The 16598-nt window shown below is 41.8% G+C and overlaps 1 protein-coding gene across 1 annotated transcript in view; it reads left to right on the top strand.

Moving 5' to 3' along the window:
* tdrd1 (tudor domain containing 1) overlaps nt 1-16598 on the top strand; it is a gene marked incomplete at both ends in the record, with an annotated part of 42524 nt that overhangs the window by 19678 nt on the left and 6248 nt on the right. The window contains 7 exons of the mRNA XM_080021277.1: nt 1647-1775; nt 4169-4336; nt 5146-5499; nt 6008-6118; nt 8367-8489; nt 10785-10952; nt 11475-11642. Coding sequence (XP_079877403.1) covers nt 1647-1775; nt 4169-4336; nt 5146-5499; nt 6008-6118; nt 8367-8489; nt 10785-10952; nt 11475-11642 — 1221 coding nt within the window. The remainder of the gene's footprint in view (nt 1-1646; nt 1776-4168; nt 4337-5145; nt 5500-6007; nt 6119-8366; nt 8490-10784; nt 10953-11474; nt 11643-16598) is intronic.

Consider the following 16598-nt stretch of genomic DNA (forward strand, 5'->3'; position numbering starts at 1 on the left):
TCAAACAAACTGCCCGGTATATTTTCTCTAAAAAGCTTCTGTTGATAAGAAAGATGTTTACCGTACTTCCCACATGATTTCGTAAAAGTTGCAGCGCTACATCGATCCAATGCTCTGATTGGTTGTAGGTCTATCCAATGCTCTAATTGGTTGTAGGTTTATCCACTGCTGTGATTGGTTGTAGGTTATTCCAAGAGTTTGAGTTTGATTTATAAATAATAGAAAAATGTTAAACTGTGGAGTTAAATATTCCCATTTGATTACATGGGGAAACGCAGTTCACTTACCGAGATGCGGAACAGCGCTGAACGCTGATCGATGGTTTCCTTTAAAGGGAGCGTCCAGGTGAAGATCATTCCTCCATATTCCATGTGATGTGAAGTCACAATGCAGAACCGTTTTGATAGAATTCAATCTTTAAATCGTACTACTTTTCCACACACGGAGCCACTGTTGTGAAATGGCGAAGAAGGAAAAACCCTTCGCGTCACGCACCTACGTCACTTCCGTAAACAGACGGTTAAAGCGCAGCACGGGGGTGTTTCGGGCTCACTTGTCTGTGAAAACTGTCTTATACGTATCGTTATGGATTACGAGAAGCGGGTGGCGGAATCATATTTCGGACCTTAATCTGACCAGTGCAATAGATCCAAGTCAGTGTTAGCAGCACGTACTGGATGTTCTGGATGTTGAGGCACTAATATTCTTTCTGATAGCTTATAATTTTGTTATTGAATTATGTATCGAATTCTTCACATTTTTCAGTGGAGAGCATCTCTGATGGGGTTGTAGATGGTGGATTTATAAGTCGATCAACAGTGAAGAAGAGCATTTGACTATTTTTGATATTTTAATTCATGATTTTAGAGATGAGACTGTCTGGCCTGTTTAATTTCTTTCTACTGATTAAGTCTATACTTGTAAGTTTCATGGTGAACCTGAAGTTTTGTCTTTCTCCACTTTTGTTCTGCCTCCACTTTCTCTCAAGCTGCCTAACAACTGCTCCATTTCTCCATGGGGCTTTTTGTTTTTCTATGTTTTTAGTTTTAACAGGTACAATGATATTTTGTTTTTTTTTGAGTTGAAGTTGTTGATCCTCAGTTGATGCCATGAACAGCGGTAACTCATTTACAGTTCTCTTAAAGGTTTCAATGGTATTATTATTAACGTTTTTTTAATTGTTTGGGTACCACTCTGTTGTACAGGAAAAGCAGACACATTAAAAAAATATGCAACAGTGATCTGAAATAGCAACATCAATAACACAGGGTACAGTGATATTAAGTCCTTTTGATGTGACTAAGTCCAGGGTATGTGCCCCTCATTGTGGGTCAGTCCAGAAATGTGCACAGTGAGGTCAAATGCCTCCAATAGGCTAATGAAATGTTGAGCATCTGGGTCTGTTTGATTGTCAACATGAACATTAAAATCACCTGAGATAATTAGACAATCATAATCAGTGGAGACCTTGGACAGTAGCTCAGTGGCGCCCTATTAGGGGGCCACGCCCCACATTTTGAAGACCACTGACACCGCTATTCGGTGTCGAGTACCAGTACTAGTTCTCCATTAGAGTCCGTTTGGGAGGCTGAACCAAATGAAATGATGACACAAGGTTCTCCGGGGTTGCAATGTGTCCTCAGCAGCTTCCCAGCAGAGATGCGAGCCCCTGGTGTGGTCGTCCATTAAACTTCCCTGCGATAGCCAGAAGGTGGCGATGATGCTGTGCTCAGCGGATAGTCCTGGAGAGTTCTACTGCTACTCCAGTCTTGAAGGTAGAATATACAGTAGTTTGATGCTTTTTATATCTCACTAGACATTAGATATATATATTTTTCTCTCTAATTGTTTATCTTATAAAGTGATATTCTCATTTAAGTTATGGTGAAAGTTAAACTTGTAATTGGAAAGATTCAATGGTAAATTAAATGACACTACTAAGAGTGGTATGTTAGTGGTATGTTGGTGGTATGTTGACCCATCTAAAGCAGTTTGTGTTCAGGAAAAAAATACAAACAATTACAAAATAATTAATGTGTTCATTGAATTTAAGCAGAATAAATTACATTTAAGGTGAAATAGGCAACTCTTTTGCTTTTATTTATTTTTATGAAGTTAATGTTGATTGCATAATAATCACCGTTTAGATTGGTTCCATATAAGCCTTGATATCACTATGCAATTCGGACTGCCCCGGGTATGAAGTCAACCAATACGCAACCGTTGGTGGAAATGGTGGACGGTGGAGCAATCTTCTCCAGGTAGATCATATACCCTGGAAAATAAAGGCTCATTGAAATCTGTTGAGAAATGGTAACCTTATAGAGTTTTTGGTATTTTTTTTATCCAGAAAAAACGCAGCTCCCCTGTTCAGTTGTATGTGTATACAGGCCAGTCACGCCCGTTCCAATGTGGCGGTGACATTAACGTATCCACAGAAAAAAGGCCACCACATGGCACCAAATTCAAATAACATATCCCAAACAAGTTAATTACAACTGTGTTTTTTGCAATAAAAAAAAACAGCCCCCCCTTCGTAGCCCCTCCAAGGATTCCCTCACAATTTGACATTTTCATCAAACACTTTAAATGAAAATAACTACTGTGCAACAATTATTTTAAGTTTTATATTTATTTGACTGATAATTCATAAAACAGGCAAGTGTAGAGCAGTGGCGTATGCATAAATAGACTCCAATATGCATCTCCACTCTGTGTGTGTGTGTGTGTGTGTGTGTGTGTGTGTGTGTGTGTGTGTGTGTGTGTGTGTGTGTGTGTGTGTGTGTGTGTGTGTGTGTGTGTGTGTGTGTGTGTGTGTGTGTGTGTGTGTGTGTGTGTGTGTTACTTTCACATGGATAATTGCGATCAGATGGGAAAACAATGGCAAATTGCACTCGGCAGCAAAACTTAATGGCCGTGTTTGCGTTGGCATATCATGAACACAAATCTTTTGTAAATCGGACGCTGAGACGGCACAGATAGCGGAAAATTGGAACAAAAAAAAATGGTCCCCGGCACGATCAATTAATTGTGGAGGCAAATATCAACAATGCGATTAATATACGATTAATTGTTCAGCCCTAGTATTTAGCATGTACAGATATTGAGTTAGATGCTTTGCTCTTGAAAATTCTAATTCCAGTATGTGAATTTCTCACCCACCATGGAAAAATGCAGAATGTAGACAATTTTGAGTGTTTAAAAAAAAAAAAAAAGTGTAATCAATAAGGGGTGTGTGTGTGTGTGTGTGTGTGTGTGTGTGTGTGTGTGTGTGTGTGTGTGTGTGTGTGTGTGTGTGTGTGTGTGTGTGTGTGTGTGTGTGTGTGTGTGTGTGTGTGTGTGTGTGTGTGTTCAGTGTGTCAGAAGCTGGTGGAGCTGGACACTGAGTTGAAGAAATACTGTGAAGCAGAATCTCCTCCTTTCAGGCCCAAAGTGGGAGATCCCTGCTGCGCCATGTTTCCTGGTGAGACCGGTACTTCAATCCCTATTTAGGCCCCATCCACACGTATATGTTTGAAGACTGAAGACGTAGTGTTTTCTCTGCGTTTTGGCGCACTGGAAAACACTGAAGCTTTTGGAAGACATCTTCCAGGGTGTCTTTGTGTGAAGGAAGTTCAAACGGAGCTTCTTGAAAACGCTGCCGTGAGGACCTCAACTTGCGTTGGGAACGTACGAAGATCCTCCTCCTAATGTTTTTTTCTGCATTTTTTGACATCAAGTTTTGACATTATCGCCCCTTACTGGCCTACTTTTATTTTATTTTTTTAAACGGGAGGTGCGGCCGCCTGCGTGAGCACCTTGTGTTGATTACGCACATTTTAGTATTTTTAGAGCTTATACAGCTTATTGTGCATAATCACCGGGTGTCATGACATTTCCCTGCATATATATGTATATGTATGTGACAAATAACCTCTTCAACTTGAAATGAGAGCCAGACTAAAAGGTGAATCAAGAACTTCTGATTGATTCTGGTACGTGGGCTTTTAAAATCCAAAAGCAGTGATCTATCTATATTGTGTTCCCTCAGATTATCCTGATTATGAACTCTTTGAAATCATCCAGCCCTAACTGCATGATGGGAAGTGGCCTGTCTCAGGCCAAAGTAACCAAACTCTATTCTGTGCTCTGCGTGCGTGCGAGCGTGCGTGTGTGTTCCCCCCCCTAGATGACAGAAGGTGGTATCGGGCCACGGTGCTGGATCTGTTGGAGGACAAGGCTGTGGTGTCCTTTGTGGACTACGGCAACACAGTCCGGGTGGAGAACGGCCACCTGAGAGCCGTCACCCCCGGGCTCCTGAGCCCGCCAGTCCAGGCCGTGCGCTGCTGGCTGGCAGGTGGGTTGGTCTGGTGTCCAGGCCTGAACTTACACCAAGAGACGGGTCAGAAGATTCAAAGGTCTATGCCTTATGTGAGAGGAGGCATTTTGGATTTTTTTTTTTTTTCCTATTGTAGAGGAGTGTATTATATTTCAATTATTGTGTTCTGTTGATGCCAAACTGGCATTTTAATGCATGCCATACAATCCCGTGTTCTTTTATTTTGTCAATTTAAACCCTGTCAGGAGTTTTGGCTGATTAGACTTCTCAGGTTGAAGTAAAGACAGCAACACTCTTTCACTCAATTTAATTCTTTCTTTTTCCTCTTATTCTCTCTCTCTATCCCTCTCTCCTATGTTTAACTCTCTCTTGCTCCCTGTCTTCTCCCTATCTCTCGCCACCCTCTTCTCAATTAAATTATTTTTCTCCTTTTTTTTTTTTTTTCAAATGTTCTTGTCTGTCCTCCCTTTCTCATATCTCTTTATCTCTGCTGTCTTTCCCTCCTCCCACCCTCTTTCCCTCTCTGAATCCCTCTAACCCCCCCCATCAGAACTTTTCTGAAGTCAGAAATTTGGAAGTGAGCAGGTATAGGACGGTGTGTGCTTTCCAGTTTCTCCTCAGATTGAATTAGTCGAAGTGGATGGACAGGGTCCTTTAATATAAATGTGTGGGTCATGAAATATGTCTTGGAAAGGGCTTATTGAAGAAAGTGGGTTCAAGGACACATTGTATTTTAAGTAGGTTTTCTTAAATACTTAATTTTCACTGGCAACAGAGAACTGAGCTGATCCCTTAGTTTACCTGGAGCCCTCTGTGTTGTGGTTCAGGTGTGGAGCCCGTGGGCCCGGCGTGGAGCAGCGAGGCCCGTCTCTGGTTCCAGACCCTGGTGGGTCAGCAGCTCTCTGCTCGCGTCATCCAGGCCACAGAGCACGGCTACGGCGTGGAGCTGGAGAGCGGCGGGCGGAACATAGCCGCCGTACTCATCTCCAAGCAGATGGCCCGGGTCACCAGAGGGACCGTGCCACCCGCTGCTCACACACCCGCCCGCTCCCCCACAGAGGAGCCGGAGACCCCGAAGGGCTCGGGGCAGAGACCCGCCCTGCTCCAGACCTCCAGTCCTACGGGAACCAGCCCCACCTGCTCACCAGGGGGGAAGATCACTATGGCAACACAATCAGCAGGTCAGATATATCAGTTGTATGTAAGGATCAAGATTTTATTTTGTGATAATAACCTGGTCACTATACTTTATTTATAACTTACTTGATAAATAAATATATTGATCTGAATTACTTTATAATCGGTTAATAATTAGTATGCCTAGTTTGAGATTCCGCTAACAAATGAGTGAAATGAGTCATGACTGGACTCAATGGAACGTTGGGGATTTTGATATTGATGTCCGTATTCAGAGGTACCCCAGTATCTTTTTTTCCTTTTTATTTTATACTTTTTTTTTAAACTTTTCACACAGCTTTTCTGTAACACTAATCATCTGGAGACACGCACCAATAATCACCATGACAAATTCCTAGTACAGGTGACTGAACCTGCCGGAATAAATTGGATTGTGATTTGCAGCTATTATTCAGTACACTCAAATGATGAAGCTTGTTTTGGATGAATACTAAAACAATGAAGTTTATTCTGGAAAGTCCTTGCCGTTGTTGAATTGTGTCCGGTTTTCAGCGTTGTTCCCGGTCGACTGGAAGACAGAGGAGCTTCCACGCAGGACGTTCCAACCTCGAGTTGCTGCCGTCACCGACCCTTCCCTTTTCTACCTCCTCAGTCCCATCCAGGGTAGGATTCCCTGGGTGGTTCTCAACCGAGGGTGCCAGGTCGCAACCTTTCGGATGCTTTGAGGCCTATGGTTCCTAATAGTCAAATATCAAGGCAGAAATCCACAACTATATCGTATGTCATGAAGTTATTTTTGTGTGTTTTGCAAGTTTTGTTAAAACCTTGTTCTCTCGATCATGACAATGAACAAATTCAGACAAGAACAAATGAAAAATACCTGAAGGAAAAAATGTATTGCATTGCACGATTAAGGCCATGTCCACACGTATATGTGACCCACCGCATACTTTAGGGTAATTTGGCGGCTTTCGACTTTTTTCCCCCGCATCATTTAAAAGAGGAGAATCAAAGCTTCCAAACAAGGTGTCACGTGTGCAAACCAAGCAAATATTTTTTAAAGCTGTGACTTGTAAATGACAGGAGTGTTGCAAACTGTTTCTGAGATAATCACCTTGAAAGTTTCGCCAAGACTTGGCTTCATTCACCTAGCTCCCAGAATGCAAATGTGGTAGCCAGAGCCACATGGCTACTGAGCATACTGCGGAATGGGCCAATCACTGCTTTGTTCTTGTGTTTTGAAACTTTTTTTTTTTTTTTTTTTTTTTTTTAACGGTAAGAATGTACGTTTTATAAAAGTGGAATTTATTTTCCGGTGGTTCTTGAAAATAATCTGTTTCATAGTCACATTCAGGTTGAAATCCGCCGTTTGAAATGTTCTCCAAGTCCGGAGTAATATCAGATTCAGTGTCTCTGTTGGAGAACTGACTATCATGTGGAAAATTAAGTCCAGTGCGTGCTGCTTAAACTGACTTGGATCTATTGCACTGGTCAGATTAAGGTCCGCGAAATGATTTAGATCTTCCTCCACCCGCTTCTCCTCATCAACCGGAGTTTTCACAGACAAGTGAAACCCGAGCCTCGTCTTATTTACGAAAGTGACGGCGACGTCGGTGACGCGCCCCCTGCACAACGTTGTCTCCGTGTGTGTACAAAACACGTGATATTTAAAGGCTGAACTCTATCAAAATGGTTTCTCATTGTGACTTCACTCCACATGGAATATGGAGGAATGATCTTCACCTGGACGCTCGCTTTAAAGGAAACCATCGATCTGCGTCGTTCAGCATTGTTTAGCGTCTCAGTAAGTGAACTGTTTCCCCATGTAATCTAACGGGAATATTAAACTCCACGGTTTAACATTTTTTATACTATTTATGAATCAAACTCGGTTTTGAAAATATGTTGAGAGATAAAAAAAAAAATAAAAACACAAAGGAACACAAATCTGGAAAAATCGAATTTTCCTTCGAGGGTTTTTTTTTTTTCCCCAACTTATTTGGCTGCTCCTGGCCATTTTAGAAATGCACAAGATGGAGGCTTTTGCTGTGGTGGGACACATATGGATATTTCTGAAAATGTATTTATTTTTCCCCCTCTCCGTTAAATAAAATCTCCGTCCACAGGAGAATGCAAAAATGATTTAAAATGTTGACATAAGCACGCCAGGCCAGAAGGGGGCGATAACATGTCATCAAATTGATGTCAAATGCCACAGAAGAACATTAGGATGCATATTGAGCTTCATAATATTAATACACCACGCTGTATGGATGCCATTCCAAGTTGGAGAGACTTTTCAACTTTTAATGACAACACATGACCCTTGTAGGTTCCCGACACAGGTCGAGCGTTTTCAAGAAGCTCATTTTCACTTCACATGAATACACGGAAAACAGTTTTGAAGAAATCTCCACACTGAGAAAAAAAATTGGGTTTCTGAAAGTTTGGTTTCCAATGACCTAAAAGACTGTTTTCATGTGGACAGGCGTCCAAAACTCAGACAATACTACATTTCCAAACGTATCCATATAAGTGTGGACAGGGCCAGTTTAGATTTAGGGGGTCTTGGAGGTGAAAGGGGTTGTTTTACCTCTGGGATAGTGGATGAGCACAGCTAGTGAGCAGAAAACATCGTAGAGTCTGGAAATCATGGATGGATTAAAAAAAAAAACAGCATCCCAGAAAAACAATTTATTTTTAAGTCAATTAGTATGGTCTCCGGTCCCTCCAGTCTCTTGTATGATGAATCACAGATCGATGCAACAAACTTCAACTTCGCTTAATCATGTTTTTCCATCTAGAAGTTAAACATCAATAGCATTGAGAATCGATTTCGGTGGATGATGTTTCCCAGCAGGTGTGTTGTTGTTTTCTGCATCACTGTGTTGTTTTTTTTTAGTGGACCCAGAGAAGCTGCAGCAGGTGATGATGGAGCTGGCGGTCTACTGCAGCACCAACCAAGCTGCCTACGCCTCCACCCCTCTGCACATCAAGCCTGAGGTTGGGGCGACGTGCTGCGCCCAGTTCTCTGGTGAGGGGCCGGCGGGCACACGCACGCTAAAATACACACACACACAGTGTGATTTAAAACGTCACCCACCAGAGGTGACCCCAGGGAACAACACATTTTTGGGTGCTGAAACTTTGGCAAAAGTCACAGAACCAGTCATCGTGTGTGTGTGTGTGTGTGTGTGTGTGTGTGTGTGTGTGTGTGTGTGTGTGTGTGTGTGTGTGTGTGTGTGTGTGTGTGTGTGTGTGTGTGTGTGTGTGTGTGTGTGTGTGTGTGTGTGTGTGTGTGTGTGTGTGTGTGTGTGTGTGTGTGTGTGTGTGTGTGCGCGCGCGCGCGTGCGTGCGTGCGTGCGTGCGCGCCCTGATAGATAATCTGCATTTGAAAATGAAACAATTACTTTTAACTGTAATAACCCCCTCATTTTTAGTTTACATCTATTCTAATTCCGCCTAATTAAGAAATGCCGCCTTGTGCTGTATTACTAGTATTTAAGTATTTCACTTTGGTACCAAATGTCTTTTTACATTAGGGTGGGAGTCACTTGGATTTAGTCAAAGAAAAAAAAACACGTCGGCAGAAGATGCTGTATTTCCTTAAAGCCGAAGCATCTCATCAGTGTAGAACAAAAGCGTGGACAGCTTCAACCCCCGATGGTTAATGTGGCTTTTCCCGCGTGTCTGTTAACATTTTCAGTTTGGAAACCTCGTCTTCAAAAAAACAACCAGTTTTCATTCACACACTCCCCACCGCTCGCTGTGATTACAGGTTGGAGTTCCCCGTGAGGATAGACCAGTCTCTCTCTCTCCCTCCTCTTTTCTTTCCGTGCACATTTTTCTCTCGCGCCTGCCTTTTCCCGGGAACCCACCCCACCTGCAGTTGTTTCCAAAAAGGCGGTAATTTGGCGTCTGCTCGTGGATATAATTACACGGGGCGCATGCGGCCGAGCGCAGGGCCCGTTCGTCTCCTAAAACGGCGTATACAAGCTAGAGACAAGCGTCTGCCCTGCATTCCGCAGGGTGGCTAACAACCAGGTTCAGTTTAATGGAGTTTTCTGAGCTTAACGGCTAAGACAGGGTGTTTTGGAAACAGCAGAGGTTTCGAGTGTTGTCTTAAGGGCGGGGTCGAGAGGATTTTTAATGGATCAGTGCTGTCGAATAGTAAATGCGCCAGGCTAGCCAGCAGACCCTGCTCTGATGGGACTGCTCTTACCAGTTGGTGGAGTGACGGCGACTGGTTTGCATCTTGTCCTGTTAGAAAAAGGGTTTTCGTAATTATCTGCAAAAAAAGTCACAACTTTCCAATGAAGACATTAAATGAAGCTCACAAAGTGCTGCATTCACGCTTATTCTTGGGAGAAAATTGCTTATTTTTGACCGGACGATGTGGTTGGTTTAGCCATAAGTGAGCTTTTGTCATCTTTGTATTAGTATAGCTGGAATGGCTAAACTGGTTTTAACTCAAAATTATGAACTTCATAGTTCGACAGCTGTCACATTTTCAGGTTAGAGTGGAAGAGTATTGTTACTGGTGACATTCATTTAACATTATTTTTCACTCCATTACTTTTCTTTATCTGTAGAAAAATTAAGGGGTGAGCTCTTAAATTTAGTTTCACGTAGTGAATATGTGGAGACTATGGAAGAGGAGTCATTCTTAACTAAATGTATATGGATGTTTGAGGTTGTTTAGGTATTCAAACATTGCCACCAAATACTCAAATAACCAATACATTCGGTAAATATTACGTGTACCTTTTCAGTATGTGTGTAGTGTTTACTCTAATACCCATGACACACAGTTGTTTATATCTGTCTTTTTTGTTATTTACATTGTGCAACTTGAATTTCTTCCCAATGAACAAATCCGCCGGCAGTAAGTTTCAAACCAGCTATCTTCATGACAAACTTTGAATTTATAAAGAGTGATTAATTGAGCTATTCTCAAATATCTGTCACTTCTTGAATTGGTTTTATATTTAATTGTGGTGTTGGGGTGGTGTGGTACAAACAGCCACACCTGTCTTGGGTCTAGGTAATTAGGTCTGGGATCAGAGGTGGCTGTACGCCTGTTGCTCGTCAGAGCAATCAGCAGGCATCAGGTAAATAACCCATCCACACACAGGGAGAGCCTGTGTGCACATCTGCTCCTGGCTTGTTCCATCTTGATACGCTCTACAATAAACTGATGTGTTTGCAACATCTCTGCTTGGTCTCTGTCGGAGGGCCCTGAAAACAACTCCAAAAACCCCCACTTCCAATCTAATTGTCAATATGCTGTATAATCTCACTTATACTTGACTGTGAGTACAACTGACAGGTGACAACAACTGGTACCGTGCTGTGGTGCTGGAACTCAGACCGAGCGAGGCCAACGTCGTGTTCTGCGACTACGGGAACTGTGAACCGGTTCCCTGGTCCAGGATCCTTCCCATCCCAGCTCAGCTGCTGCAGCTTCCCTTCCAGATCACCCGCTGCGCCCTCATTGGTAGGAGGGTGGGCACATGAGATTTATTGGAGACCGTTGGGCGGATGTATCAAACTCTTGCATCACGATGGTTTCTCACAGAAGGGCTTGTTATCAGAACAACCTGTCATTTTAATTGGGCAGTTCTCTAAGTCCATGGGACCAACATGTAACTGGGCAAGACTGGTTTGCATACCAAGTGAGACATATTGGGTTGATTGCCACTATGTTCTGGGTAATGTCAATATAATATCAACATTGCGATAAGACAAGATATCTTCTATCTTCGCAGTATTAATTTTCACTATGCAGGTGTCAGCTACACAAAAAGTCAGACAAATGAATGTTGAATGCTAAGGTTTCTGATCTGGATATTTGTGAAAGGTTCACTTGGATTGTGATTTGCAATAAATAATTTCAGGTTTATTTTAGTCTGGTGGCATTCTAAAAATGAAGCGTAAAGAAGCTAGAGAGCTAGCTATAGAGAAGTGTTCCCTGACTTTCTGCTGAGCTACATCTTTCCAAACTTCTTTCATCCTGCAGGGAAGGAGAACTTTCCCCCGGTTTGGCCCATCGAACTGCTGCGGTGGTTCGAGTCCTTGCTGTCGAAATGCGCACTGGCCACCGTCCAAGGCTTCAACGGCGTCTCGAACCTTCTCACCATATCTCTGTCTGAGATGGGCGGAGCGACCCTGAACAACATCCTCGTGGGTCAGCTTCACCGGGCATTAAACCCTCAGCTCCGTGTCGGTACCACCTTGCCCGGCGCTGCTCCTCTCGCTGCTGCACCAGTGGATCTTCCCCGGCAGAATTCAGATGCTGTTGGGTGCGACGTGCTGCAAAGTCTAGCCTCTATGGCACGACGCCCCCTGGCGGAAGCTGCCGGTTCTGCACTTTCAGTTCTTGGTTAGTGGAGATGGATTTTATTCACCTGTGGCTCAGAATGCAAGGTCATATGGCGGTTTTGTCTTTATATTTATCTTTCTTGTTCTTCTCCTTCATCTCTTTGGTCATGTTCTACTTGTTCTATTTTTCTTGTTCTTCTCCTTGGTCTTGTTCAACTTATTGGTATTCTTTTTCTTTCTAAATTTTATTTCTTCTCGTTGCTTCTTCCACCAATACCACTTATCACTGCTTAATGCAGGTTGCAAGTGTTACAATTTGGGCATCCATCCATTCAACAACAGATTACTTGTACTTAGCAGTACATGCTTGGACCATTCGGTTTGGATTGTTAAAATAACAAATACAGGAATCCATTAGGCAGCTCACATATTTCTGTGCAAAAAAAAGCCAGGGAAACAAGTTGCTTCTCTTGGAATATCTGTGTGGCTGCTTCACCTACCACCCGCCACCCAGGTGGCGTGTTCATGGACCTCCGGCACAAGGATGCAGAAGATGGGGTTTCAGAATTTGGAAGTAGCCCAGGAGCTGAAAGACATGTCATAACAGGGCTCCTCTCCTGAGTGTGTGTGGGGATGGGGGTTTTACCTGTTGCTCGTTAGACCAACCAACGAGCAACAGGTATGCAGCCACTCTGATCCCAATCACCTAGATCCAGGTCAGGTGTGGCTGCTCAAACCACACCATCCCCACACCACAATCTGGCATGTTATGTTGTTCCAATTTCTGAATTTGTCGATATTCACAGACATTTTGTCTGCATCGGTAATTTCACTTCCTCTAAATAATGTATTTAATGTTTTGCTATTTGAGCTGTCTTAAACGTATAACAAATACGCCAAGCCTGGGAAAATTGAAAATGAGCCCTGCAATAACTTCTATCTACTTTGGTGTTGAGTGAAACACTTTTGGTTGGGTAACTGCTGTAGGTTATTTTGTTATTTTTGGATCAATTAACGTTACATGTTAATGGATGGGAGTGACATATTGAAGTTAACACTGCTTTTACCACATTTCAGAAGATGCTCAGAGTATCGCTGCCCCGTCTGGGCCAACGAGCTCCGACAGTACGAGTTATGGTATGTGTTGTTCTTTCAAATGATAGTATTTGATTAGTACTGAAGGACCGACAAGTAGATCTAAATAATGTTGGAACAAATGGTACATACTAAGGATGTGACGGTATACCGTACTGGTTGGAATGACAGTATACCGTGAAATTGAAATATAAAATGGTACTATCATAAACATAACTTATACCATGGCAAAATATTGCTATATTTGACACCACATGCAATATTTTCACAGAACCGAATATCGCCAATATCGTGTCCAAATTTATAACCTGCTAATGGTAGGTTAGGGAAAAGGAAATGGGGTGCCATCTCTTGGGAAAATGAAGGCTCGATTTACAGCACTGCTGCAAGGTTTTATGGACCGAGTAGATGCCTTTTTTTGTCTCTGGAATATCGCACTTAAATGTCTTAAATAAAAACAGTGCATTGATAAAGTTGTTTTTTTCTATTTATTAATTAAATGGAGGCCGTTTGGTGCTTGTAGCGAGGAAGCCGATGGAGGATTTTGATGTGGTGGCGCGGATGGTCTGGTTATTAAGTTGGGGCTCTAGGTTATTAGTTGCGTTACTAAAATTATATTAAAAAAAAAAAAAGTTTTATAATTGTTATACAAAGCTGCCAAGTCTCACGCTTTGACGGTGAGAGTCAGGCATATCAACCAGTTCACACGCCACACCTCGTATTTCTCATGCTGAGAATCCCAAAATAAGTAAAATTCATTTTTTTTTTTTTTTTTTTTAAACATAGGTATTTCCTCACTCATGCTTGCTTTGCGCCGGTCTCTGTTGGGCATGGTTAACGGGAGATCCTTTCCGCATGTATGTTATGTGAAAGCCCACACGCAGCTTCCTATTTTGAGTGGTATAAACCAAACGATCCGTTCTTTGCATTCCGGCATTAAAGGGTCACAGTTTGTCCAAAGATAACAAATACAGGGTGTTTTTATTTTAGGTGTATTATATTATATTGTAATTGAATTAAATCAAAAAGCATTGTGCGGAACCGTGGGTAACAGGAACACTTTCTCTGTCACTCTGAAGAATAACGTCATTACCAGTTACCTTAATTAATTAATGAATTGACCTGATAGTGATATATCAAATCGTGATATTAAGTAGTACGATTATCCTACCGTGAAAATGTCCGTCACATCCCTAGTACATACACAGCATGATTCACCTGTATTTGATAGAAATGCATCAATTAAAGGTATATTGGTGTCCATAGAAATTATATAAAGGCTGTCTTTATTGCATAATACCAACATTAAGAGTGAAGGCCAACTTCAGGAAATTGAACACAAGATAATAACACTAATTGTTTGTCGGCACAGCAAGCATGTTTTCTTTCAAATCACAACAATAATATTTAAGTTCAAGTAGTGTGTCATGTGCATAATACGGCAAGTAACACAATGAAATGCTTGCTCCTTGTGAGGAGATGTAAGTACAAGAAGAATGAGGAATTGCTAAGAGTAGGTTAAAATGAATAGTAGTATGCAATTCACAAAAAAATGCAAAATATCCAGCACTAAATAAAAATAAGGGGGGGCGGTAATAATATTTAGCAGAGGCAGGTAATATGACATATTTTGGCACATCTGAAGTCGTATTAGAATACAATTCTATTGCAAGTCATATTACTTCGGGTTTCTAGTTATTTCCACTGGTTCCTTGTGATAATATTGTGCTTCATTAAATTGGGATGTATTCTGATGGACTGACTCACTGTCTTTTTAAACCCGCAGGTTCTCAGAAATGCTGCTGCTATTGTGGATCCGAAAACAAAGGTTAGCGTGATCCTCCCTGTTCTGTGAACCTCTTGTTTTATATACATATGTGTGTAAAATGTATTTCTGGGGGTTATAATTAGATATTTCTATGGCATTGGCCCAGTCACGTCAACACAATAGTCCATCAGCTGCATTTCATATAAAAATTAGATTCTTAACGAATTATGTTTAATTTGTTTAATTTCACACACTTAACGCCAGTGAGTGAAAAATAGTCGTATTTCTATTAATTTGTAAATTCTGTAAAAAAAAATATATATATATTTTTTTTTTCAATCAACTTAAAGAATTTTTTATTCTAAAGCCGTTGACAAAGTCAATACATCCGTATAAAAAAAAAAGGAAAAATAAATTCTATTTAAAATGTATTGTTCAGGAACTGGCACTCAATCACCCTGTCTAACAATACCAGTATCGAAAAATGAGGCATGAGAGCAGGTACAGTAAGCAAACCTGACACTGAAAGTCATGTGAAATGTTTTAAACACACTAATCTCAATATTCCACTTTGTATCCGTCGTCAAATCTCTCTCAGGTCGATAATCTGGAACGGTTGATGCAGCTGCAAGTTTCTCTTCTCAAGTAAGACAAGCGAGAGGTTGAGCCAAAGTCCACAACGTCAGAAATATTTTCATTTTTGTTGAATTTGTTTTTATTATTGTTAATTAATTATTGTTTTATTTAAACGTTTTAAAGCCAGCGTCTGTTGACCTGTGAGTTCAGTTGATGTATTTGGGCAGATTTGGGTTATGTTTCATGTTTTACATTAAAGCTCTGCTTTGATATGGTAATGTTGATTCTGAGATTCAAGCTTCAAGAGGTTTATTTGTCACATACATATACATACGTCGTACCTTAATACAGTGAAATGTCTTTGCAACGCACCCAGAGATTATGCACAATAGTAACTAAACCGAACATAATAGCTAACCTAATTCCTACCTAGCAACTAACCAAAACTAACTGATTCCTAAAACGTAATGCAGTTAGTGAATAGAGTAATATAGATACAATTTAAGACTCAAAAAGATAATAGAGTAGGGTTACAAAATAGAAGTGAAGGGAATAGAGTTATGTATATGATATAGGCTATATGTATATACAGATATGTGCGGTAATGTGCATGTGAATCAAGTGTGTATGGAGATGTACAGCAATACAGTAACACAGAACAGCAATACAGCGCAGTATGCAGTAACCCAGAATAGTGATACAATAACTTGCAGTACAGTATGCTACATACAGTAAGGCAGTGGGGCCTGTGTTAGTGTCTCAGTGAGGACCCCTGGGGAGTTCAGCGTTGACAGTCCTTATGGCTTGCGGTAAGAAACTCTGTCTCTCTGTTCTCGCTGTGTGGCTGCGGAGGCGCTTGCCCGACCGCAGCAGCTGGAAAAGTCCGTTAAGGTTGGTGAGGATCCTTCAAGATCCTGTGGGCTCTGCTACTACACCTCCTGGTGTATAAGTCCTGCAAGGGGAGAGGAGGGTAGGTCCAGTGGTATGTAGAGCTGAACGCACCACCCTCTGCAGGGCCCGCCTGTCCTGAGGAGTGCAGTTCCCAAACTAGGCAGTGATAAGGATATATAAATAAAAATAATAAATGTTGCCTGTCAGGATGCTCTCCACCGCTCCAGAGTGGAAGGACTTGAGGATCCTCACCGAGACCCGGAATTTATTCAGCTGCCTGAGGTGGTAAAGACGCTGCCTTGCCTTTCTCACCAGTGTGTGTGTGTAGTCCACGTTAAATCATCCATGATGTGAACTTCCAGGTACTAGAAGCTGCCCACCCTGTTGACAGAAGTCCCATTAATCACATGCGGTGCAAATATTTATTTTTTGGGATGAAAAGTGTCCCGAACAGGACCACCGCTGGAGCTACAGACACGGTTGCGGCGTCTT

The sequence above is a fragment of the Zeus faber genome, assembly GCF_960531495.2.
Source record: "Zeus faber genome assembly, chromosome: 20".
Classification (NCBI taxonomy): domain Eukaryota; kingdom Metazoa; phylum Chordata; class Actinopteri; order Zeiformes; family Zeidae; genus Zeus; species Zeus faber.